This window comes from Oncorhynchus tshawytscha, linkage group LG15 (genome assembly GCF_018296145.1).
Source record: "Oncorhynchus tshawytscha isolate Ot180627B linkage group LG15, Otsh_v2.0, whole genome shotgun sequence".
NCBI classification, from domain to species: domain Eukaryota; kingdom Metazoa; phylum Chordata; class Actinopteri; order Salmoniformes; family Salmonidae; genus Oncorhynchus; species Oncorhynchus tshawytscha.
The window spans coordinates 9,884,450-9,910,570 of record NC_056443.1 but is presented as its reverse complement, the minus strand read 5'-3'; the positions used below and the strand labels follow the sequence as shown (position 1 = coordinate 9,910,570).

General features: G+C 44.1%; 1 protein-coding gene across 1 annotated transcript; it reads left to right on the top strand.

Annotated features, from left to right (window-relative positions):
- Nucleotides 1-3,653: 3,653 nt before the first annotated feature.
- LOC112214351 (leucine-rich repeat neuronal protein 3) lies at nucleotides 3,654-24,931 on the top strand. The gene is made up of 2 exons (XM_024373001.2): nucleotides 3,654-3,973; nucleotides 20,129-24,931. Exon 2 carries the CDS (start codon nucleotides 20,523-20,525, stop codon nucleotides 22,641-22,643), a length of 2,121 nt encoding a protein of 706 aa, XP_024228769.1. The 5' UTR covers nucleotides 3,654-3,973; nucleotides 20,129-20,522; the 3' UTR covers nucleotides 22,644-24,931.
- The last annotated feature ends 1,190 nt before the right edge of the window (nucleotides 24,932-26,121 follow it).

Sequence of the window (26,121 nt, the reverse complement as noted above, 5' to 3'; positions counted from 1 at the left end):
ACAGTACTGTACAGTATGAGTGATTATACTATACATGTTGATGAGAACTAGAACCCTCACAGTACTGTACAGTATGAGTGATTATACTATACATGTTGATGAGAACTAGAACCCTCACAGTACAGTACAGTATGAGTGATTATACTATACATGTTGATGAGAACTAGAACCCACACAGTACAGTACAGTATGAGTGATTATACTATACATGTTGATAGAATGAACCCACAGTTACATATGAGAACTAGAACCCCACACAGTACACAGTACAGTATGAGAACTGATTATACTATACATGTTGATGAGAACTAGAACCCACACAGTACTGTACAGTATGAGAACTGATTATACTATACATGTTGATGAGAACTAGAACCCTCACAGTACAGTACAGTAGGAGTGATTATACTATACATGTTGATGAGAACTAGAACCCTCACAGTACAGTACAGTATGAGTGATTATACTATACATGTTGATGAGAACTAGAACCCACACAGTACTGTACAGTATGAGTGATTATACTATACATGTTGATGAGAACTAGAACCCTCACAGTACAGTACAGTATGAGTGATTATACTATACATGTTGATGAGAACTAGAACCCACACAGTAGAACCCACACAGTACTACAGTATGAGTGATTATACTATACATGTTGATGAGAACTAGAACCCACACAGTACAGTACAGTATGTACAGTATGAGTGATTATACTATACATGTTGATGAGAACTAGAACCCCACAGTACAGTAGTATGAGAACTAGAACCCTGTATTATACTATACATGTTGATGAGAACTAGAACCCTCACAGTACTGTACAGTATGAGTGATTATACAATACATGTTGATGAGAACTAGAACCCTCACAGTACAGTACAGTATGAGTGATTATACTATACATGTTGATGAGAACTAGAACCCACACAGTACAGTACAGTATGAGTGATTAGTACTATACATGTTGATGAGAACTACTATACATGTTGATGAGAACTAGAACCCACACAGTACTGTACAGTATGAGTGATACTATACATGTTGATGAGAACTAGAACCCTCACAGTACAGTACATGAGTTGACTATGAGAACTAGAACCCACACAGTACAGTACAGTATGAGTGATTATACTATACATGTTGATGAGAACTAGAACCCACACAGTACAGTACAGTATGAGTGATTATACTATACATGTTGATGAGAACTAGAACCCACACAGTACAGTACAGTATGAGTGATTATACTATACATGTTGATGAGAACTAGAACCCACACAGTACAGTACAGTATGAGTGATTATACTATACATGTTGATGAGAACTAGAACCCTAGAACCCACAGTACAGTACAGTATGAGTGATTATACTATACATGTTGATGAGAACTAGAACCCCACACAGTACTGTACAGTATATACATGTTGATGAGAACTAGAACCCTCACAGTATGTACAGTATGAGTGATTATACAATACATGTTGATGAGAACTAGAACCCTCACAGTACAGTACAGTACAGTACAGTATGAGTGATTATACTATACATGTTGATGAGAACTAGAACCCACACAGTACAGTACAGTATGAGTGATTATACTATACATGTTGATGAGAACTAGAACCCACACAGTACTGTACAGTATGAGTGATTATACTATACATGTTGATGAGAACTAGAACCCTCACAGTACAGTACAGTATGAGTGATTATACTATACATGTTGATGAGAACTATAACCCACACAGTACTGTACAGTATGAGTGATTATACTATACATGTTGATGAGAACTAGAACCCACACAGTACTGTACAGTATGAGTGTTATACTATACATGTTGATGAGAACTAGAACCCACACAGTACTGTACAGTATGAGTGTTATACTATACACGTTTTTTGTTGTTGTAATTGTTGTTGCAGCCCTGAAATTTCAGGATTTTTTATTTTTTTTAAACTTTTTATTTTCACAAGTAAATTTCTATATGCAAAGATACAGAAAAAAATAAAGGCTATTGAAGCAAATTGCTGTATTTCTGATTCATTCTTGTTACATATACTTTAGTACAGTCAATAAAGTGAAAAGGTGTTATTCTTATTATATAATGAAACACTGATTTATGTGAAAAATCATTCAAACTTCAAAGAGAATAGTTTTTTAGGTCAGTGTGTTATGAGTGACAACGCATGCTTTCTGAGAGAGAATTGTTGCCAGTGTTCTGGTCGAACGAGCTTATTTTGAGATCTGCATGAAGTGTTCTGGTGGTTTGAGTGAGTTTTGGAGGTGAGATTAACTGTTTGGCCAAGATGCATGTTGGTAATGCAGACTGTGTTAAGAGTTTTGAAAAAGTGTCTTCAGTATTGACCGATGCTTGTTAGCAATTGAAAAAAACTGTAATTCACTTTTAAGAAGGCACACCTGTTAGTTGAAATGCATTCCAGGTGACTACCTCAAGAAGCTGGTTGAGAGAATGCCAAGAGTGTGCAAATCTGTGACCAAGGCAAAGGGTGGCTATGTGACGAATCTCTAATATCTAAAATATATTTGATTTGTTTAACACTTTTTTGGCTACTACATGATTCCATATGTGTTATTTCATAGTTTTGATGTCTTCACTAATTATTCTACAATGTAGAAAATAGTAAAAAAAATTAAGATAAACCCTTGAATGAGTAGGTGTTCTAAAACTTTTGACCGGTAGTGTATTTGGTCACATGTTTCATTTTGTGTATGGTTTAGAAACAAGGGGTGGCTCAACTAACACTTTGGCTCAATTTACCTCACTCTCCCCTATCAGTCATGCACCACAAAAAAGTGACTGCCATTCACCCCATTGAGAGTTTTACTGTGTGTGTGTGTGTGTGTGTGTGTGTGTGTGTGTGTGTGTGTGTGTGTGTGTGTGTGTGTGTGTGTGTGTGTGTGTGTGTGTGTGTGTGTGTGTGTGTGTGTGTGTGTGTGTGTGTGTGTGTGTGTGTGCAGTCCCCTGGGTCAACGTTGAAGGTCTGAGCATGGGCAGTAAAAGTGCGAAGCCAGTTTAAGGACAACTTCCTTCACAATTTATTCATCCCTGAAAATTGAGTTGGCTCCTTTCTAAAAGCTAGGGGGATTGTGGCCACTGAAGCCTATACAAAGTAAGGGCACTTTAGAAGTCATGAACTTCTCATTATGAGAAACTTAATGTTGTTTTACATTATTAATTCCAGGAGTTAATATAAAACAGTAACTGTTTAATAACTGCATGTTATGATAAGATGGCACCAAATGGATAGCAACATGTCCTAAGTGTCTCTAGGCCTTGATGCACAGAGGTTTCCAAACTTGTTCCAAACAACTGGTAAACCATACAGTAATGGAGCTTCCTCTGACCAAGCAGGAACATCCTTTTGTAGAACAATGTGTTCAAACCCCCCTGGGACTCAATCGAGCGCGAGCTCTAATAGGAACAGATATCCATTTTCATCCTGCACCCTCATCTCATTTCCCTCCTTATTGCTTCAAGACTCCCTGGGAGAGAGGGTCGAAGAAAGGACAGACGGGTGAATTCAGCCAACCAGACTCGGGATGCTGCGAGCGCCGTGCCTGGATCTCCAACGCTATTGGCTGTTCTCTGGAGAGCGGAGGTAGTTCTGATATTAATGAGTGTTGAGCAGAAAGCACCATGTCTCTGTGACAGCTGATCGAGGGGGAGATGCGCCGTTAACCACCGTGGAAAAGGACACGGGGGATAGAGGCTCTTCTACCAACCAAACAGCTATCTCTGCTTGTGGACTTTCGGTTTTCTGATAGGGAACAACACTAGGAAGAAGGAAAATCTGGAGCTGGTCTCTCTCCAACTGTGTAAAAATAATAAGCCGCCGTCTAGGCTTGTCTGTTTTGCGCGCTCTCTCTCCTCGGTCTCTGGACCAGTGCGCTAGATGGGGTTATAGGGAATACTTATCGGTCGATGGGAGAAGATGACTATTGCGGGTGAGTTCCCCCCTTTCCCCAATATTTTTTCTGTCATCTAGAGAGCAGATATGTGGGGCATATTCTATATCGCCACTATTGCAGTACGGATTTCCAAGAAGTTAACGGGAAATATCTGGTTTGCTGAAAGGCTTTGACGACACAGTAAATACTAGCATAACAAGAAAGGTGTTGCTAAGCTATATAAAACATTATGTATGAAAATGGTTATCGTTATGTTTTACTGCAAATGTAACAATCGGACATGCATGACAGCTTGGAAGGCTACTGATTGTTCTCGAACCTTCAGACGCAGGAAAGCTTTTGCGCAACTATGCAGAATGTGCTTTAGGATGGAAATGGATTATGAATGAAATCACACCAAAAAGATACGACGTCGAATATATATATTTTTGTAAAGCAGGTGGATTTGTGCATAAATGTATGCTATGATGCGGGTCCTGTTGCTGATGCATTTAGAGAGCGCGCACACAAGACACGTCTAGAAACTCTCAGAATGGTGGCTAACTCTCCCTCCCCTCTCGCTTTGCTCTCGGTTGAATCATCCTGTTGCAATCAAAGAGAACCCGTTCTCAGTAGCTACCTGCCACGAAAGCACTAATAGGCCTATCCCCGGGCTGCACGCAACACACACACACACACACACACACACACACACACACACACACACACACACACACACACACACACACACACACACACACACACACACTCCTACGATGCATCGTGCATCAGATCCATAGGCTTCAGCACCATATCTGCACGTTGCATTCGGGGCTTTTGCGTAATGACACTTGTCACGGCGAGGCATCTTATGTGCAGAGCATAGTCCACATTGAACACAATCACAGAACCACATATCCCCGGAGCCTGACCTCCTACACCTTGCAGGATTTGGAGAGAGAAGCAGCGAGTCTCTAATCCTTTAACTGCATTGGGGCGTTTCTCTCCCTCTCTCTCGTTCTCTCTCTCCAAACTATAACCTCTCCAACGCTCATGGAATATTCAAATGAGAAGTCAACATGTAAGGCTTACTATAATGTTTCCTATATATGAGGCACAGTTGTCAATTGACAGGGTTTACCTTGTTGCTGTATCAGTGAAACAGTCTACCTTGTTGCTTCTGAAAGCTAATGCTGCTTATATTGAACATGGGCACAATCGAGAACCCATTGGTTAGGCTTCCAAACAGAAGCCCAACCAACAGCCATTCAATATGAAATGATATAGCATTGCTCAATGCTCACCATGAAATCTAACCACCCTTTCATCATTGTAATTTGCCTCTGATGGAGACCATCTTCATCCTGTGGTGAGAAAATGGCAGACCAAACGGTGCTTGGCACCCCTATCCAAGGCCAACTCATCCTGTAGCTCTGTATAGCACAGTGTAGCACGGTAGCCTGTCTCCACGTAGCACAATTCATATTTAGCCTAGTCTACTGTACATTACATACAATACTGTTCACCTTACATTTTGATGTCACCGGAGCTCTGTGTCTGTCTGTAGACGGGTTGGTTGTTTAGCAACAAGGGACAAACCAGACGGCGTTGGCTTAGACTGTTAACAACATTTAAACTGTATTTAGTCTCCAAATGTTTATTGGAAACATAAATGCATTTTCACAATGAGCACTTGTTGTTTCTCAAATATATCATTACCGCTGTTGGTTAGCTCATAAGCGGATTTGAGCCATATTAGCATAGACATGACATCAGTCAAAACACCTCAAAACAAGACATGGTATCAATAACAAGATACAACATGCTGAACCGAGCCACCTACAATTCCCCACACGGCAGCTTCTTGTCATTGTTGCTGGCTATCTGACCAGTAAGAGTCATAACAACACACATTGAATGCACGCGCATCATTTTTGTGATGTTGTCCGCAAACCCGTCTATATTCACCTTCTCTTTAAACAAGCATTTCTATTCACGTTACAGAGTTCAGCTGCAATGCTAGGTGTCTAGCCTGGGATTTGAAGAATCAGAGCCCTGAACATGCAACTACTTCTCCCTCTCAGGTGGGAATAACAATCCTCGAGTCAAATGGTGATTTCATTTAGTTCAAAATAGATCATTGCTTTTTACCCAATAACTCTTGCAGTAGAGTACAGTGTAAACAGGTCTATTGATCTTGTTAGGGCTACATTACATTGGGCCTATGTGAAACAGGATTTAAATAGGTTTTTCCTCATACAATAGCTTAATACAGTGATGAGTGCCAGTGTGTGGGTGTATGTATTTAGAGGAGAACTTACATGTAGCCCGAGTACAATTTTCAAGGCTATCTATCTATGAGGAGGAGCAAAGATGTGTGGGTTTAACTCTCAGTCCTATACTCAATGTCAAAATACACAGCGCCTAATTAATTGTTAGTTGCATAATGATGTATTACAAGAAGCCCCTGGTTTGATTCTGATACCTGAATACACAGCATGGAAACAGTGGTGCAGACAGACAGCTACAGGGAAGAGTTCAGAGCATTCAAGCATACAGTCCAGTAAGCAGGCCTTCCATAGCTGATAGCCTCCTGTTTACAAACATATTTGGGTTGGGCACACATTAAGAAAAGCAGGTATGAATTCAAAATCAAAAGCATTGTTGTTTACCCGCATCAATGACATTTCAGCTTTTCTAATCTAGTCTGAAAATGTCGTTCGAAATGAAGCGATACCCTTTTCATCCGTTGAAAGGTAACTCCTGAAGTCTCAGGGAATATAGATTTTAATCAGAGGGAGCATGGTAAGAGGGACATATGCAAATAGCATTTTCAAATAGAGGAGACATCTGAGGATTGCTGCTGTGCTTTCGATCTGTCCCGTAATATTCAAGATTAATATGTGTAGTCCCGGATACACTAATGAGAAGCTATTGCTTAGGAGTGACACGATACCACTGAGACTGGATGGGCTAAAATAAAGGCAGTCGCGCAATCGTGAGCTACCCAGACAGAGTGATGGATGTATGGAGACGCGGACACATGCATCATGGGGCGGCAGGGTAGTCTAGTGGTTAGAGCGTTGGACTAGTAACCGGAAGGTTGCAAGTTCAAACTCCCGAGCTGACAAGGTGCAAATCTGTCGTTCTGCCCCTGAACAGGCAGTTAACCCACTGTTCCTAGGCTGTCATTGAAAATAAGAATTTGTTCTTAACTGACTTGCCTAGTTAAATAAAGGTAAAAAATAAATCATAGACTTGCACACCCACCCAGACACACACGTACAGTCGACATGCATGCACAATTACGCACACACAGACACATACACTCCCTTGGATAGTGAAGCTAAAATGTACAATGTTGCATCTGAGTTTGTAGAGTCACAAGCTTGATGTAGTCATTGCGTTTAAGAAATACAGGACCAAATACTAAACTTTTCACTACTTTGATACACCATAACCACTATGGCAGGTAGCCTAGTGGTTAGAGTGTTGGGCCAGTAACCTGAAAGGTCAAAAATCTGTCGTTCTGCTCCTGAACAAGGCAGTTAACTAACTGTTCCCTGGTAGGCTGGCATTGTAAATAAAAACTTGTTCTTAACTGACGGGCTAAAATAGTAACTGACGGACTTGCCTAGTAAAAAAAAGAGTGAATTTGTCCAAATTACTTATGACTTCTTCACACGGGGGGGACTAACAACATAAAGTGATTTAATTTCTCAATGGTAGGACAGATATGTATGAAAATACCCTCAAATTAAAGGTGACAGTCTATACTGTCGCCTCATATCAAACACTTGATTTCAAATCCAACATGCTGGAGTATATACCTTTGTAATTTGAGCTTGACTGTCCAAATATATACGGAGGGGTGTACATGTGCACTGTACCCAACAACAGTAAAGACATCCCTCTACCGAGCCCATGGACATACATGATGTAGCAAACCATTTAGCATTTCCAGGTGCCAATTCTTTTCTTTAACTAGCCAGTTAAAGAACAAATTCTTATTTAAGACAACGGCCTACCCCGGACGATGCTAGGCCAATTGTGCACCGCTTTATGGGATTCCCAATCACAGCTTGATGTGATACAGCCTGGATTTAAACCAGGTACTGTAGTGCCACCTCTTGCACTGAGATGCCTAAGACCACTGCGCCACTCAGGAGCCCCATGCCTGTTCAGGCCTCTTCTGAGCCAAGGTGAAAGGAAACAGTAGGTACCCTAGAATACCTTATAATGTTTTTTATTCAACATTCATTTAACTAAGCAAGTCAGTTAAGAACTAATTATTATTTACAGCGAAGGCCTACACAGCCTATCAGAGCCATAAAATCATAGTAAAGAAGGCCGGGCTGAAATTAAATTCATTTCAGTGGTGTATAAAGATTGATTCTGTCTGCTGAAGGAAACCTCGTCCCTGCAGACTCATGGCCTCTTGACCAGATAGATATATTATTCATATAAATATAGATAGCTGTGTATCTATCTCCAAGGGAGGAAACATACCACATTTGCACCTGCAGATTCAATTTCCTTCTGACTTTGAGTGAAATCTCGGTCTCCTTTCATTCTGGCTAACAACTACGAGGAGAATAATGTAGATGAGTGACAGTGTCACGGTCTTCCTCCTCTTCATCTGAAGAGGAGAGGCGAGAAGGATCAGAGGACCAAAATGCGGCGTGGTATGTGTTCATAGTGAATTTTAATAAAGAGAACACTGAACACTGCAACACTATACAAAAACAATAAACCAATGACGACCGTGGAGCTACAAATGAGACCTGTGCTGACACAAGCCACTAACATAGACAATCACCCACAAACAAACAGTGCAACCCAGGCTACCTAAGTATGATTCTCAATCAGAGACAACTAATGACACCTGCCTCTGATTGAGAACCATACCAGGCCGAAACATAGAAATCCCCAAATCATAGAAAATCAAACATAGACTGCCCACCCAACTCACGCCCTGACCATACTAAATAAATACAAAACAAAGGAAATAAAGGTCAGAACGTGACAGTACCCCCCCCAAAGGTGCGGACTCCGGCCACAAAACCTTAACCTATAGGGGAGGGTCTGGGTGGGCGTCTGTCCACGGTGGCGGCTCTGGCGCGGGACGCGGACCCCACTTCACCATTGTCTTAGTCCGCCTCATTGTCCGCCTCCGTGGCTTCCTAACCATGGCAACCCTTCTCAATGGACAGAGGGGCAGCTCGGGACAGAGGGGCGGCAGCTCGGGACAAAGGGGCGGCAGCTCAGGACAGAGGGGCGGCAGCTCGGGACAGAGGGGCGGAAGCTCGGGACAGAGGGGCGGCAGCTCGGGACAGAGGGGCGGAAGCTCTGGGCTGAGGGGCTCTGGCGCCTCAAACTCCGGCAGCAGCGCCGGACAGGCGGGAGACTCCGGCAGCAGCGCCGGACAGGCGGGAGACTCCGGCAGCAGCGCCGGACAGGCGGGAGACTCCGGCAGCAGCAATGGACAGGCGGGAGACTCCGGCAGCAGCGCCGGACAGGCGGGAGACTCCGGCAGCAGCGCCGGACAGACAGGACCACCTGCAGGGAGGAGACAGAGAGACAGCCTGGTGCGTGGGGCTGCCACAGGAACCACCAGGCTGGGTAGACCTTCAGGAGTCTTGGTGTTAGGAGGAGGCACCTGAAGGACCGGGCTGTGGGGGAGCACTGGAGCTCTGGTGCGCAACCTTGCCACCACTTCCCCAGGCTGGACAACTACTCTAGCACGGACCCTCCAGAGTGCAGGCACAGGTTGAACCGGGCTGTGGGTAAGCACGGGAGATCTAGTGCTTACTACGCGCACCTCTCCCTTAGGCTCCACTCCCACATTTGCCCGGCACGAGCGGAGCGCAGGCAGAGGACGCACTGCACCCTCCCAGCGCCCCGGAGACACAGCACGCAGAGCCGGCGCAGGATACCCTGAACCAAAACTGCGTACCGGCGACCAGACCCGCTGAGCAGGCACCATACGCCCTGGCTCGATGCCCGCACTCGCACTCGATGCCCGCACCGGGCTATGGACACGTACTGGCGACACCGTGCGCTTAACCGCATAACACGGTGCCTGACCAGTAACGCACTGCTTATAATAAGCACGAGGAGTGAGCTCAGGTCTGCTACCTGGTTTAGCTCCACACCTCGTGTGCCCCCCCCCAAAAAAATGTTTTGGGGCTGCCTCTCGTACCTGTCGCACTGCCGTGCTGCCTCCTCATATCGCCGCCGCTCAGCTTTCGCTGCCTCCAGCTCTGCTTTGGGGCGGCGATACTCCCCAGCCTGTGCCCAGGGTCCCTCTCCGTTCAGTATCTCCTCCCATGTCCAGGAGTCCTGTGATGCTGGCCGCTGTTGTTGCTGCTGCTGCTGCTGCTGTCGTCGCTGTCTTTTACCACGCCGCTTGGTCCTTGGTTGGTGGGTGATTCTGTCAATGTTAGGGGCTTGTGTCAGCACAGGTCTCATTTGTAGCTCCACGGTCGTCATTGGTTTATTGTTTTTGTATAGTGTTGCAGTGTTCAGTGTTTTCTTTATTAAAATTCACCATGAACACATACCACGCCGCATTTTGGTCCTCTGATCCTTCTCGCCTCTCCTCTTCAGATGAAGAGGAGGAAGACCGTGACAGACAGGGAGAGTACGGTTATCTATTAGGGAGATAAATAAGTGTTTGGCGTGTTCGCCATGCTTTGGAACTTATCGATGGCTGATTTAGCGCGATTATAAAAGGATGCCTTATTCTGTCATTCAGATGGGCTAACTTTCTCGTGCACGTGTGGTTATACACGTGCATGTGTGTGTGTGTGTGTGTGTGTGTGTGTGCCTGCCTTTGCATCCATGCATGTCTCCGTTCGTGTGTGGTCTGTAGTTGCCTGTAGGAAAATGTTTGTGTGCATATGATTTTGTATGTGTGTTCTCTTGTTCTCCCTTACTCAGCCCAAGGGCACTGGCTGTAGAGCGAGAGAGGCATGCGGCTGAGCTAGGCTGAGCTCAGACCTGGGGTGTCCTGTGGTTAATTTGGAACATTGATTCCGCATTAACTGTTGACTCGCTGCTGATTTGCGGCCATGCAAGAGCAGGTATAAGGGGAAACGTTTTCCCCTTTTCACAGCACCACACAAAACTTAATTATGCACACACACTGCATAGTAGACAGCGTTTAATGGACTCTCCCCTTACCTTAGAAAACAACGTGTAATGGCAAATCAATGAGTTGAAGGGCAGGGGAAGGGACAGGAGACTCACAAAGCCACCCACCAAGCGGCTTATCCATGCAGCACTTAGCCAGCCAGGCAGACAGACATGGAGACCGGGAGGGAATCAGGGGCAGGGGGGGGGGGACACACATTAACTTTCCTCTATTGGAGATAATGATGCTAATGGGTTGAATGGAGAAGAGGGAAGGAGTGGAGATGGAGAGGAGAGGAACCCACTATAGGGGTTGGTTTCATGTGGGGAAGAGAAGAATGAAAGAAAGCAGGATGAGAAGAGAGAAGGAAGTGGGCAATATAGAGAAAGGCAAGAGCAGGTGAGAGAAAGAGAGAGGGAGTGTGTGTGTGTGTGTGTGAGAGAGAGAGAGAGAGAGAGAGAGAGGAGGGGGGAGAAGAAACGCGGGAAGTGGGATGAGAAGAGAGACGGGAAGGGAGATATTAGAGAGAGCGAGCGCGGAGAGGAAGAGAGAGAGAGAGGAGGGGTGAAGAGAGAGCCTTTGATGATTATAACCAATGGATCAGAATTCCTGTGAACCATTTCTTAAATACACAGGCCATTTCTCCTGCAAAAAAAGAGGCAATTCCTCTGATGCCCTACTTTGCAATTACGTATGACCTTTATGTCGGGGAAACAGTTTTAGCCCTGCCAGGGTAATGTCTACCTTTCAGCAGATACTATACTTCCTTGTTACTGGCTAAACGGTATAGGCTACATAATCACATCCCTGAGGGCCAGTATGTTCCCTTTCAAATCAAATCAAATCAAATCAAATCAAATTTTATTTGTCACATACACATGGTTAGCAGATGTTAATGCGAGTGTAGCGAAATGCTTGTGCTTCTAGTTCCGACAATGCAGTAATAACGAGCAAGTAATCTAACTAACAATTCCAAAAAAACTACTGTCTTATACACAGTGTAAGGGGATAAAGAATATGTACATAAGGATATATGAATGAGTGATGGTACAGAGCAGCATAGGCAAGATACAGTAGATGATATCGAGTACAGTATATACATATGAGATAAGTATGTAAACAAGTGGCATAGTTAAAGTGGCTAGTGATACATGTATTACATAAGGATGCAGTCGATGATATAGAGTACAGTATCAACGTATGCATATGAGATGAACAATGTAGGGTAAGTAACATTATATAAGGTAGCATTGTTTAAAGTGGCTAGTGATATATTTACATCATTTCCCATCAATTCCCATGATTAAAGTGGCTGGAGAGAGTCAGTGTCATTGACAGTGTGTTGGCAGTAGCCACTCAATGTTAGTGGTGGCTGTTTAACAGTCTGATGGCCTTGAGATAGAAGCTGTTTTTCAGTCTCTCGGTCCCAGCTTTGATGCACCTGTACTGACCTCGCCTTCTGGATGACACGGGGTGAACAGGCAGTGGCTCGGGTGGTTGATGTCCTTGATGATCTTTATGGCCTTCCTGTAGCATCGGGTGGTGTAGGTGTCCTGGAGGGCAGGTAGTTTGCCCCCGGTGATGCGTTGTGCAGACCTCACTACCCTCTGGAGAGCCTTACGGTTGAGGGCGGTGCAGTTGCCATACCAGGCGGTGATACAGCCCGCCAGGATGCTCTCGATTGTGCATCTGTAGAAGTTTGTGAGTGCTTTTGGTGACAAGCCGAATTTCTTCAGCCTCCTGAGGTTGAAGAGGCGCTGCTGCGCCTTCCTCACGATGCTGTCTGTGTGAGTGGACCAATTCAGTTTGTCTGTGATGTGTATGCCGAGGAACTTAAAACTTGCTACCCTCTCCACTACTGTTCCATCGATGTGGATGGGGGTGTTCCCTCTGCTGTTTCCTGAAGTCCACAATCATCTCCTTAGTTTTGTTGACGTTGAGTGTGAGGTTATTTTCCTGACACCACACTCCGAGGGCCCTCACCTCCTCCCTGTAGGCCGTCTCGTCGTTGTTGGTAATCAAGCCTACCACTGTTGTGTCGTCCGCAAACTTGATGATTGAGTTGGAGGCGTGCATGGCCACGCAGTCGTGGGTGAACAGGGAGTACAGGAGGGGGCTCAGAACGCACCCTTGTGGGGCCCCAGTGTTGAGGATCAGCGGGGAGGAGATGTTGTTGCCTACCCTCACCACCTGGGGGCGGCCCGTCAGGAAGTCCAGTACCCAGTTGCACAGGGCGGGGTCGAGACAGCGATAGATGCAGCGCATCCATTGTTTCCTTCTGGGAATCTACTGTACATTCAGGGAGTTTTTCTAACCCGTGATCAGAACAGAATGTAATGTTTATTTCATACATAAGACAGTACCTTTCATTTCTTACAACATATCAACTAGCGACTGCACACTACCAAAATAATGATCTCAATACTCCTTGCCTCTCGACCCCAGCCTAATTTACCCCAACTTAATGTCAGTACAGAGCATTTTGTTAATGTACTGTAACATCCCCTTTCTATCTCCATACTTATAAATACTGTAGATTGGCATAAACAAGTGACGGGTACATGTTCCAAAGTAATCATCTCCAGATCCCCCCTCATCTCCACTTGACCCCACACGACCTCCGCAGGCTAGGGTTTAGAATTCACTTCAAACATGCAGCTAGCTATCAAGCTAACAGTGCAGGCTGGCTGCTTGATGATGAGATGAGCAACAGCGGCATGAGTCAGGAGGAGCCCAGCTCTCTGCTCGTCTGAACTGAATTCTTCCTCTGCTCTATGTTCCCGACGTACTTCCGTTCTGAGACTGCCATCGTTGAAGTCGCTTGTGGTGACGTGAGAACGAGGGTTGTTGTACAAAACAAAGTCATCATTAATTGGATCATCTCTAACCAATCAGAGAATCAAAGACAATGACGAATAAAAAATGTAAAAAATGCCGCTTTACCCATATGGGTTCTGGCTCTGGTCCAACTCAGCGGTTTCTAGGGCCCATCAAAACGGTTGTCAGAATCAGAACATGTGTTTGTGTTCTAGAAATCCTTGGGGATGTACTCTGGAGAGGAATCTATCGTCTGTTGGCATGGTGTAGCGCAACGGTCACCGAGGCATTTGACAAGGCAATCCTAATTGATCACCAAACATTTCTGTAAAAAACTACAACGATAAAGCCTTGCATGCCTACATTTTGTGTTCGTCTCACGCTGTTGTCGGGCGGTGCACTTGATTAAGCCGCCCCAGGGCCCTCGCGACTGGGTATGCATCTAGTCCCCTCATTTGAAGGTGTCATAAATATTTGGACAAATGTATTTATAGTGTATTACATTTCGTCAAAAGTTTAGTATTTGGTGCCCATTTGTGGACTAGATACATGAAGGGCTTTCATTTCTAAACGATCAAATAGATATGTATGAAGATACCCTAAAATAAAAGGTGACATTATGTACTGTCCCCTCATATAAAACATTTGATCTCAAATCCAAAATGCTGGAGCGAAGAGCCAAATGAAAAGTTTTAGTACATAGGGGAGTATATGTGCCACTGACCTGGACACATTGGAAGCAGTAGGGACAAATCCAGATTTATATTTCTCTCTCCCTTTGCCGTATCGTTCTGTTGATGCTGCACTGCATCAGGACTCTGATTAGGAGCATCCATCTTATAATTCCATTTGGCTTCGGTATTAACCGCATTCCTCTTTGTCTGAGAACCGCAGGCGTTATGCAAGTTATTGCCACTTAACGCCAAACAAGCTCCAGTTTTCCCTCCTCCCCTCTTTGTTCCTTGGAACTCTTGTTTTCACCTAAGCTTAAATGGGTTATGGCTGATTTCCCTCATCTGTCTTGTGCTAAGGTTTTTAATGCCATTACGACTTCCTCGGGTCACTGGAGGTTAATGTGATGGTATTGATACCCTGGCAGTCATTTTTTTCCTAGATATTTCCTCCATTGCTTCCTGTTGACTACTGGTAATTGAACAGTGTATTGTGGGGGAAATGAACTGTATTGTGGGGGGAAATTAACTCCGTATTGAACGGGGGAAAACCCAGCTTGACCTGATTTCACACTGACATGTTAGTACAGTGCAGTAAACTCTTGAATCCTGGACTAGGCACAGTAGTTAAGTGTACGAGCCCTTTGCCACAAATGCTATTGCAGGCTATACTGTTTGTAGTTTACAATAGCTAGAGTACATTGGCTTGCGAAAGTATTCACCCCCTTGGCATTTTTCCTACTTTGTTGCCTTACAACCTAGAATTAAAATTGATTTTTGGGGGGTTGGTTTCATTTGATTTAAACAACATACCGACCACTTTGAAGATGCAAAAATATGTTTCATTGTGAAACAAACAAGAAATAGGACAAAAGAAACAGAAAACTTGAGCGCAAAAATCCCAGTGGCTAAATGTGCCAAGCTTACAGAGACATACCCCAAGAGACCCCAAGAGAGTTGTAATTGCTGCAAAAGGTGGCTCTACAAAGTATTGACTTTGGGGGGGTGAATAGTTATGCACGCAAGTCATACCACAGATTCTCAATTGGATCGAGGTATGGGCTTTGACTAGGCCATTCCAATACAGTTAAATGTTTCCCCTTAAACCATTCAAGTGTTGCTTTAGCAGTATGCTTAGGGTCATTGTCCTGCTGAAGGTGAACCTCCATCCCAGTCTCAAATCTCTGGAAGACTGAAACAGGTTTCCCTCAAGAATTTCCCTGTATTTAGCGCGATCCCTCATTTCTTCAATTCTAACCAGTTTCATAGTCCCTGCCGATGAAAAACATCCGCACAGCATGATGCTGCCACCATGCTTCACTGTGGGGATGATGTTCTCAGGGTGATGAGAGGTGTTGGGTTTGCGCCAGACATAGCGTTTTCCTTGATGGCCAAAAAGCTCAATTTTAGTCTCATCTGACCAGCGTACCTTCTTCAATATGTTTGGGGAGTCTCCCACATGCCTTTTGGCGAACACCAAACATGTTTGCTTTTTTTTCTGGCCACTCTTCCGTAAAGCCCAGCTCTGTTGAGTGTACGGCTTAAAGTGGTCCTATGGACAGATCCTCCAATATCCGCTGTGGAGCTTTGCAGCTCCTTTAGGGTTATCTTTGGTCTCTCTGATTAATGCCGTCCTTGCCTGGTCCGTGAGTTTTGGTGGGCGTTTTGGCAAGTTTGTTGTGGTGACATATTCTTTCAAATTTGTAATAATCAAATCAAAATCAAATCAAATCAAATCAGGTGTATATATACTGAGATCATGTGACACTTAAATAAAGTCCACCTGTGTGCAATCTAACTAATTATGTGACTTCTGAATGTAATTGGTTGCACCAGATCTTATTTAGGGGATTCATAGCAAAGGGGGTGGATACATATGCACGCACCACTTTTCCATTGTTTTTTAGTTTTTCACTTCACCAATTTGGACTATTTTGTCTATGTCCATTACATGAAATCCAAATAAAAATCTATTTAAAATACAGATTGTAATGCAACAAAATAGGAAAAATGCCAAGGGGTTGAATACTTTTGCAAGGCACTGTATATTCTTACCTTACACACTGCGTGGTGTAGTATTTACAACATGTTTACTCTTTCACGTTTGGATTATAAGGCTAGGAGACTGAATACCTCTGAATAGGCTATTTAAACCTAGCGATGGATTTCGTATCATCATATCTTTTACACTATTGTCTTATGAAACTGGCAGTGTCCTAAACATTTAAAATACTCTAGCCTAGCTTGAAAGTTCTGTCGGTGTCACCTCCAATTCCCCATTTCTCTGTCCCCAGACTAATGTCTCTTAATGTTCTGTTGAATAGTAGAGCAGCCGAGCACGGAGACAGTCTCCTCACCGTTGGGTCATGAATGAAACATTAATAAGTGAACTTACTTAACGTTGTTAAGTTACAGACATAATGTTGAAGTAATTCATGTATTTAGGTGCTAATATGAAAGTGGTCACCATCAGCATAAAAGCAGAGGGCATTGGAGTTGAATTAGGTTCAGTTCATAAGAGCTGTCTTTAAATGTTTAAGCTTATTGTTGATTAAACAGTATCACAAAAGAGCACATCACCAATAACGGCAATCTCTCGACATTCTTTGGGATGTTTCAATTCATTTATTAAGTAGGATGCTCAATGCACACTCATTCAACAGAAAATCTGGCATCCCTAAAGTGCTGGTCCTCGGGTAGCTTAACCTTGTCCAAAAGTGAAGGGTAAAAACCTTTATGATCTATGATTATATGTGGAGGTAATGCTGCAGCGTGTGTAATAATTCTAACCCTCTTGTCATTACACAACGGGAGAGGCTAAGAAAATATTATACATGGTGTGAACGCAACCAGGAATAAATTGTAGGGCAAAACATCAATTTTCATGAATCAAGTTGTGATTATCATAACTCAGATTTACTCACACGTGAGTAAGTACTGAGCAACGCTGTTATGTTATCCAGGCGCACCACGCCATTTGAGTCAACAACTAACCTCAATACAATCATACACTGTGTAGGAGGGATTTTAAGCACGGACATTAAATGGATATGAAAATAGCCCTTTGTTCCATTGTACGATCAACACCTCAGTACTGTAGGCTACCTTGCTAACCGTTCCGACATTCGGATTCCATATCACCTTGCCAAATCTGAAGGAATCCAGGAAGAAGGTAATGCTCCATTTAATATAATGTGCGGCAGCTCTTTTTTCTTCTTATTTTTTTACAGACCCCTGATTCCTCGTTCAGGCTGCTACCGGTATTTTCCAGCCTCCATTTTGTGACCGCTGTGAAGGGGCCCCGTTGGCTCACAAAGATATTGATCACCCAATGGAAGTCATATCCAAATAATGTCTCATTTAGCCAATTAGCAGGCAGGGTGGGTGATTAACAGCATAACAAGGCACCAGACCCTAAGGGACCGACAACGGCTACCCACTGTGATGGAACATGCGGTGGATACAATAACGTTTAGCCCAAACACATTAAGGTGTCTCTAATTGTGATTAGTAAACACAGGAACAAGAGTAAGCAGGGTGTAAGAACCGAAACACCATAGAAGAAAATTACAGTTTTAAGAGAAAGGAAGGTCCTGTGTTCTTTCCCCAGTGAATATTAAGCACAGAGCTATACAATGAGAGTCAATGCTCCCTGAGGGAAAGAGAGGGTAACCATGTTTTTCAGAATGCTCTGGGTATTCCACTTATTAAAATGCCAGGTGATTTGAAAAAGAATACCCCCCACCCTCTCTGGTCGCTTTCTCTCGCTCTCTCTCTCCCTCCCTACCTCATCCAAAACCACATTCTCAGCCACTCCAACAGTGGCTTGAGAAATGAACTCTTGGCCTGTTTTGCCATTGGGGCTGACTGCAGTGTTTTTGTAGCACCGTTCGGACTTTCTCATCTCCGTCGTCGTCTCGGAGCACTGGGGTGGAAACAGAAATGAGGATGATGGAATGTCTCCGGTGCAGTGCACCCCGCCTCTCTCTTTCTCCCGTTCCCTTTTTCTTCTCTCCGTCGTGTGGCTCTGTCTGGCGTTTTGTTGCTCTGCAGCCCAGGTTATGACAAGCACCGTCAAACCCATCCGTTCAGTGAAAAGTGTTTCTGTATGACAAATGATAAAGAGCAGCAGCCTAACTGTGGAAAGGTGAGCATAGAGAGGAAACAGAAACGCAGCAAGAGTACATGCTGATAAACAGTCATTTTGTGTTCATGACTACTTTTAAATGAAAATTGTACTTTTTACTTAATTTGTTTAAAAAAAATCTGTTTCCCATACATATTTTCCCTGGTGATATACATTTTGTATCGAAAAGTACGTGCACACCCCTTCAAATTAGTGGCGCTGTTATAGGAAGCCACCTTTCCAACAAGTCAGTTCGTCAAATTTCTGCCCTGCTACAGCTGCCCCGGTCAACTGTAAGTGCTGTTATTATGAAGTGGAAACGTCTAGGAGCAACAACGGCTCAGCCGCGATGTGGTAGGTCACACAAGCTCACAGAACGGGACCGCCGAGTGCTGAAGCACGTAGCGCGTAAAGTAATCTGTTCTCAGTTGCAGCACTCACTACCGAGTTCCAAACTGCCTCTGGAAGCAACGTCAGCACAATAACTGTTTGTCGGGAGCTTCATGAAATGGGTTTCCTTGGCCAAGCAGCCATGCACAAGCCTAAGATCACCATGCTCAATGCCAAGCATCGGCTGGAGTGGTGTAAAGCTTGCCGCTGTTGGACTCTGGAGCAGTGGAAACACGTTCTCTGGATTGATGAATCAATCATCACCATCTGCCAGTCCGGTGGACGAATCTGGGTTTGGCGGTTGCCAGGAGAACGCTACCTGCCCCAATACATAGTGCCAACTGTAAAGTTTGGCGGATGAGGAATAATGGTCTGCGGCTATGCCCCTTAGTTCCAGTGAAGGGAAGTCTTAACGCTACAGCATACAATGACATTGTAGACTAATCTGTGCTTCCAACTTTGTGGCAACAGTTTGGGGAAGGCTCTTTCCTGTTTCAGCATGACAATTCCCCCGTGCACAAAGCGAGGTCCATACAGAAATGGTTTGTAGAGATTGGTGTGGAAGAACTTGACTGGCTTGCACAGAACCCTGACCTCAACCCCATCGCACTCGCAGACTGCGAGCTAGGACTTATCGCCCAATATCAGTGGTAGTTAGCAACTTTTTTTCAAAATGCAAGCTGAGCCATTAAAAAAGGTATCCACGAGTTCATCTGACTCTGGGGAAGGAGATAAAGGGCTTCATTGCCAAAATCCTAAAGTATCCGTTTAAGCATATGCAATCTGCCATTTAAAATTTTTATAAATACTTCTCGCTTTAACTCTAAAGGCACTATCCTCCTATATTTATCCTTTCATGCCATATCAGGAGGGCACAGAGATGCCCCCAAATTATATGAAATAGGTCAAGCAGATCTAAATCCATGCTGATGTGTCTTGAAGGGCCGTGCAATGTAAATGTCAACATGCATCCTTGTGCCTCAACAACAAATGTCAATATGTCTAAATCCCCTTTGTATGATGTACCCAGGTTTTCTGTCAATGTATTCACATTCCCCTCTCTCCTTTTACAGGTGGGAATGGACTCATTTGACGATGCCGGCAGCTAGTAACAACGTCGAGAGATGGATGTGATTCATCTTCAAAAGAAAGCAGAGCGTTAATGGAGGCTAACCCAGATGTGCTTAGCAGGACTGTAGCTTCCTGAGGTATAAGTTTATTGTTATCTACTTGGGCCTGTATGACTGAAGTCTTGACTCCAACCCTTACGTCCAGGAGGGAAAATTGAGCGGTTGGACGCCAGTACAACCACAGCAAAACAAAAGCCCCCTGGGAAACCCTCCCTACCAGTGGGGGGTAGTCAGTCGCTATAGCAACAGTAACAAATTATTCATTATTTGTTAAGTTAACAGCTCAGACCACTTAATCTACAAAGACCAATTACTTACTGGAGGGAATCGGGCCAATATGAAGGACGTGTCATTTGTAGATTGTTTCTTCGTGGGCCTTGCCATGACTGCCTTTGTTCTGGCCTCTGAGGAGAGAGTCGATTGCCCTCAGCTATGTGTGTGTGAGATCAGACCCTGGTTCTCTCCCAGCTCCGTGTACATGGAGGCCCCAATTGTTGACTGTAATGACTTGGGACTTTTTACTCTGTCTGGGAGATTACCAACGGACACACAAGTGCTATTGCTGCAGACCAACAACATTGCAAAGATTGAGAGACCTTTGGATTACCTGGCTAACATCACAGAGATTGACTTGTCGCAAAACAACTTATCCTCAATGAGTGACATCCACCTCGGGCGGCTGCCTCAGCTGCTGTCCTTGCACATGGAGGAGAACTGGATACGCCAGCTGCCAGATAGCTGTCTGGCAGAGCTGGCCAACCTTCAGGAGCTTTACATGAACCACAACCTGATCTCCTCCATCTCCCCCACGGCGTTCCAGGGTCTCCACAACCTCCTCCGGCTCCACCTCAACTCCAACAAGCTGCAGATGATCAATAGTGAGTGGTTCGACACCATACCCAATCTGGAAATACTCATGATTGGGGAGAATCCGATCACCTCCGTTCAAGACATGAACTTCAAGCCACTTCGTAATCTCCGAAGTCTAGTTCTGACCAGGATGAACCTATCGCAGTTACCCGACGGCGCTCTATCTGGCCTTGACAACTTGGAGAGCATCTCGTTCTACGACAACACCTTCCCCGAAGTTCCCCACGCAGCTCTGAGGAACTTAAAGAACCTCAAGTTTCTGGATCTAAACAAGAATCCCATAGGGAGGATACAGCGTGGAGATTTTGCAGACATGCTCCACCTCAAAGAGCTGGGCATTAACAGCATGCCGGAACTGGTCTCTATCGACAGCTTTGCCCTCAACAACCTCCCCGAACTGACTAAGATCGAGGCCACCAACAACCCCAGGCTCTCTTACATCCATCCCAATGCTTTCTACAAACTGCCCAGGCTGGAGACATTGATGCTGAATGGGAACGCGCTCAGCGCCCTGCACAGGATTACCGTGGAGTCCCTCCCCAACCTGCGGGAGGTGAGCATGCACAGCAACCCCATCCGCTGCGACTGTGTGGTCCGCTGGATGAACATGAACAAGACCAGCATACGCTTCATGGAACCAGATTCACTCTTCTGCGTCGAGCCTCCCGAGTACGAGGGCCAGCATGTCCGGCAGGTCCACTTCAGGGAGATGACAGAGATCTGTCTGCCTCTCATCTCTCCTGAGAGCATGCCCGGGCACGTCAGCGTCGACAACGGGAGTTCTGTATCGCTCCACTGCCGGGCCTTTGCTGAACCCGAACCGGACATCTACTGGATCACACCCTCTGGTACCAGGGTCCTGCCCAATACCGTTTCAGATAAATACTACATGCACTCAGAGGGAACGTTTGACATCTACGATGTAACAGAGAACGAGGCTGGACTGTACACCTGCGTTGCCCACAATCTGGTCGGCGCAGACCTAAAGTCAGTCTCGGTGGAGGTGGATGGATACTTCCCCCGACCTGCCAACGGCTCTTTGGACGTCAACATCAAATCAGTGCAGTCCAACTCGGTCCTGGTGGCCTGGAAAGCCGCCCATGGTGGTCTGGCTCCTAACATAAAGTGGTACAAGGCTTCCGACCCCAACCACCCGACCATGGCATTCACGGCACGCGTACCGTCTGATGTGAAAGTGTACAATCTCACACATCTGACTCCTGCCACCCAGTACAAGGTGTGTGTGGACATCCGCAGCATCCTCTACAAACACGACACCAAATGTGTCAATGTCACCACAAAGGGATTAGAGCTGGCGGCCAAGGACACTGAAAAGTGGCACGCTGCAGTAATTGCTGTCTTTGGTGTGCTTCTCGTTGTGATTTCAGTGGCCTGTCTGCTTATTTATGTGTCTCTGAGGAACCACCACCTTTGTGGGGATTTAAGGAAATGCCACTCCAAAGTGTCTTTGACGCAGGTGGCCGGCCTGCACTCTCCTTTTACGAGGCTGTGGGTCTCAGGGAACGGACTGCCAACTGCAGTGGAAGTGAAACCCACAGTCATAAATGTATCTGACAATGCCTTTTAAAGAACTAAACCCCCGTGGAGCTTACCACACAATCGCAAAGAATGGACAAAGCGTACAAAAAGGAGAAACCTGCAGTAACTGTTTAAAAATGTGCATCGGCTTCCTTTTAGCTTTGACTCTGACATTCTGGAAAAATATACACCATCATTGAATTGAGGAGTAACCGGTAGGAGGGAGACAGACCACTCTCCTGGTTACAACATAGTATCTGACGTGGCGGCTTTATAACAATTCAATTGCTTTATCAAGCTAACATCACCAGGGTGATCGTTTTCCCTGCTAAATCACACAGTTCGACATCCCTGGGTTCTTCACAGAGTACAGATAGAATAAGAGAATATGATGACGATGGTGTTCTCTCTCTTGTAATTGACTGTTAAATGTGTTAAGAATAGTGGAACTGTCCTTGTGGTCCCCAAGCAATAGCGTCTGTGCTGTACAACATCCATAGGTGAGATAGAGATGACAACTGTCTATAACGGAGGAATTATGTAGTAGAATAGACAATAATAATGACTATGGTGTAAAAATTTTGATGAATATTACCCTTTTTCTATTTAGAAAGAGAGGATTTTTGTTTTTTCATTGATAAATTGTTATATATTCTATCTGCTAATGTAAACATAAATCCTCTGGTGTAATATCTGGACAGTAAACTGGTGTGATATTAATAATGACAGAAACAAATGACTCTCATTAATAACAACATCATTATGCTAAATACAATTATACTGCATATGGGTACAGTATATAGATAGGGTGTTAAAGAAATGGTTGTTTGCAAGTGTTCGAAGAAGGATCTAAGAATCTTGACAAAGGCAGACCTTGAGTTGATGGTGAGTTCATGGTCTGAATGTGATTGTCTATCCTGACATCTCCCAGAGAGTAATGATTTGTGGTTTCCCCACTGGGCAAAAACTGGTTAAATCAACATTGTTTCCACATCATTTCAACAACAAAAAATGAAACGTGATGACGTTGAATCAACGTTGAAAACTGATTGGACTGGGAAAATGTCATCAACATAAAAGTGTATTTCGTCTTTCCCCCCCCCCCAACTTTCAACCTAAATCCAATGACATGGTGGAATTTGTTGTTGATTTCACGTTGAATTCAAGTTGACAACTCAACCAAATGAAAATCAAAACTAGACGTTGAACTGACGTCTGTGCTCAGTGGGTTGTTATGCCCCGGTAAGTGCCTACCACAAGAACTACACAAGAAGTACACAGGAAGTACACAAGAACTACTACAGAGAAATAACAACAAAGGCCATGTCATATCTGCAGACTCACAAGCTAATCTCAAGTACTTTTAGTGAAAATACATTCTTAGTATTTTTGGCATATAAACATTTTAAAAACGTTGCGTTCTTGCTTTGGGTGTAAAGTTATAAAAGCCATTTTTATATTGACTGTACTGTCTGTGATATCTGGGCACAACTGGGACTGAGATAAGAATCTGTGCTGAGGAAAAAAATGTAATAAACATCAACGTTTCTTTGCAATCATAGGGTTAGTCCCTCTCTCCCCTTTCTTCAGAGTGCTGAAATAATTTTACTATCTCACTACATGACAATCATCACACTTGATGAAAACACTATACAACCTTTTGTGTTCCTGACCTTTATATTGCCAGGAAACCTTGATAATGATCACCCAGCATTTCATATAAGAGCAAAAATGCCTGTTGTAACACAATGTGAATATACTGTATCTTACGAGTTTGTATGTATTTTAGCCTACATTGTTATTCCCAGACCCAATACAGCCTCATTAACTGGCTCATTAGGAACATGTTCATTCTTTAGACAGAGGTCCGTGGTCTGAACAAACCCAGCAAAGTCAGTGTCACAGTCATGTAGAGCGGAAAGACACAATGTCCCAATGACAACGCTCTGCAAGGGAAGTCAGCCGGTTAAAGCTCGCTCCAAAGCAGTCGGAATCGGGAAATCGCATTATATTTGTTTCATTAGGCATCCGATGCTGGAGTCCCGAACATAAAAATACCAGACATGATGAATGTCTGTCAGGGACCGAGTGACATGGAGGATTTATCAGACAGGACCTGCCTCATACATCACTGCAGCCTTCAGCACCATGGACAGGGCTTTTAGAGCTCAGCCATTTGTCACAGACAAAGGGAGCTAAAATATGAGCAGAGCCCCTCCGCTCAGGTAGTGGCTTAGGTCAGACTGAGCTGAACGTTGCCAGTCTGCCTGAGTCTGACGCACACAGAGGCACACACAGACAGTACATACACTACCGTTGAAAAGTTTGCGGTCACTTAGAAATATCCTTGTTTTTGAAAGAAAAGCACATTTTTTTTGTCCATTAAAATAACATCAAATTGTTCAGAAATACAGTGTAGACATGGTTAACGTTGTAAATCATTTTTTAAAGGAATATCTACATAGGCGTACACAGGCCCATTATCAACAACCATCACTCCTGTGTTCCAATGTCATGTTGTGTTAGCTAATCCAAGTTTATCATTATAAGGATAATTGATCATTATTAAACCCTTGTGCAATTATGTAAGCACAGCTGAAAACTGTTGTGCTGATTAAATAAGCAATGAAACTGGCCTTCTTTAGACTAGTTGAGTACGTGGAGCATCAGCATTTGTAGGTTCGATTACAGGCTCAAAATGGCCAGAAAAAAATAACTTTCTTCTGAAACTCATCAGTCTATTCTTGCTCTGAGAAATTATTGCTCTCTCTTTAATGTTGCTGCCGGTTGAGGAGTTGTGAGGCGTCTGTTTCTCAAACTAGACACTCTAATGTACTTGTCCTCTTACTCAGTTGTGCACCGGGGCCTCCCACTCCTCTTTCTATTCTGGTTAGAGACAGTTTGCGCTGTTCTTTGAAGGGAGTAGTACACAGCGTTGTATGAGATCTTCAGTTTCTTGGCAATTTCTCGCATGGAATAGCCTTCATTTCTCAGAACAAGAATCGACTGACGAGTTTCAGAAGAAAGTTATTTGTTTCTGGCCATTTTGAGCCTGTAATCGAACCCACGAATGCTGATGCTCCAGATACTCAACTAGTCTAAAGAAGGCCAGTTTATTTCATTGCTTCTTTAATCAGAAAAACAGTTTTCAGCTGTGCTAACATAATTGGAAAAGGGTTTTCTAGCCTTTTAAAACGATAAACGTGGATTAGCTAACACAACGTCCCATTGGGAACCAACACAGGAGTGATGGTTGCTGATAATGGGCCTGTGTACGCCTATGTAGATATTCCATAAAAAATATGCCGTTTACAGCTACAATAGTCATTTACAACATAAACAATGTTGTCTAATACAGTCTACACTGTATTTCTGATCAACTTGATGTTATTTTAATGTGCTTTTCTTTTTATAAAAATGTGCTTTTCTTTCAAAAACAAGTACATTTCTAAGTGACCCCAAACTTTTGAACAGTAGTGTACATACAAGCAAGCAAGCAGCACACACACACACACACACACACACAC

What these genes read in the sequence shown, in the direction of transcription:
- LOC112214351 (XM_024373001.2), top strand. Translation starts at nt 20,523, where the DNA reads ATGAAGGACGTGTCATTTGTAGATTGTTTCTTCGTGGGCCTTGCCATG.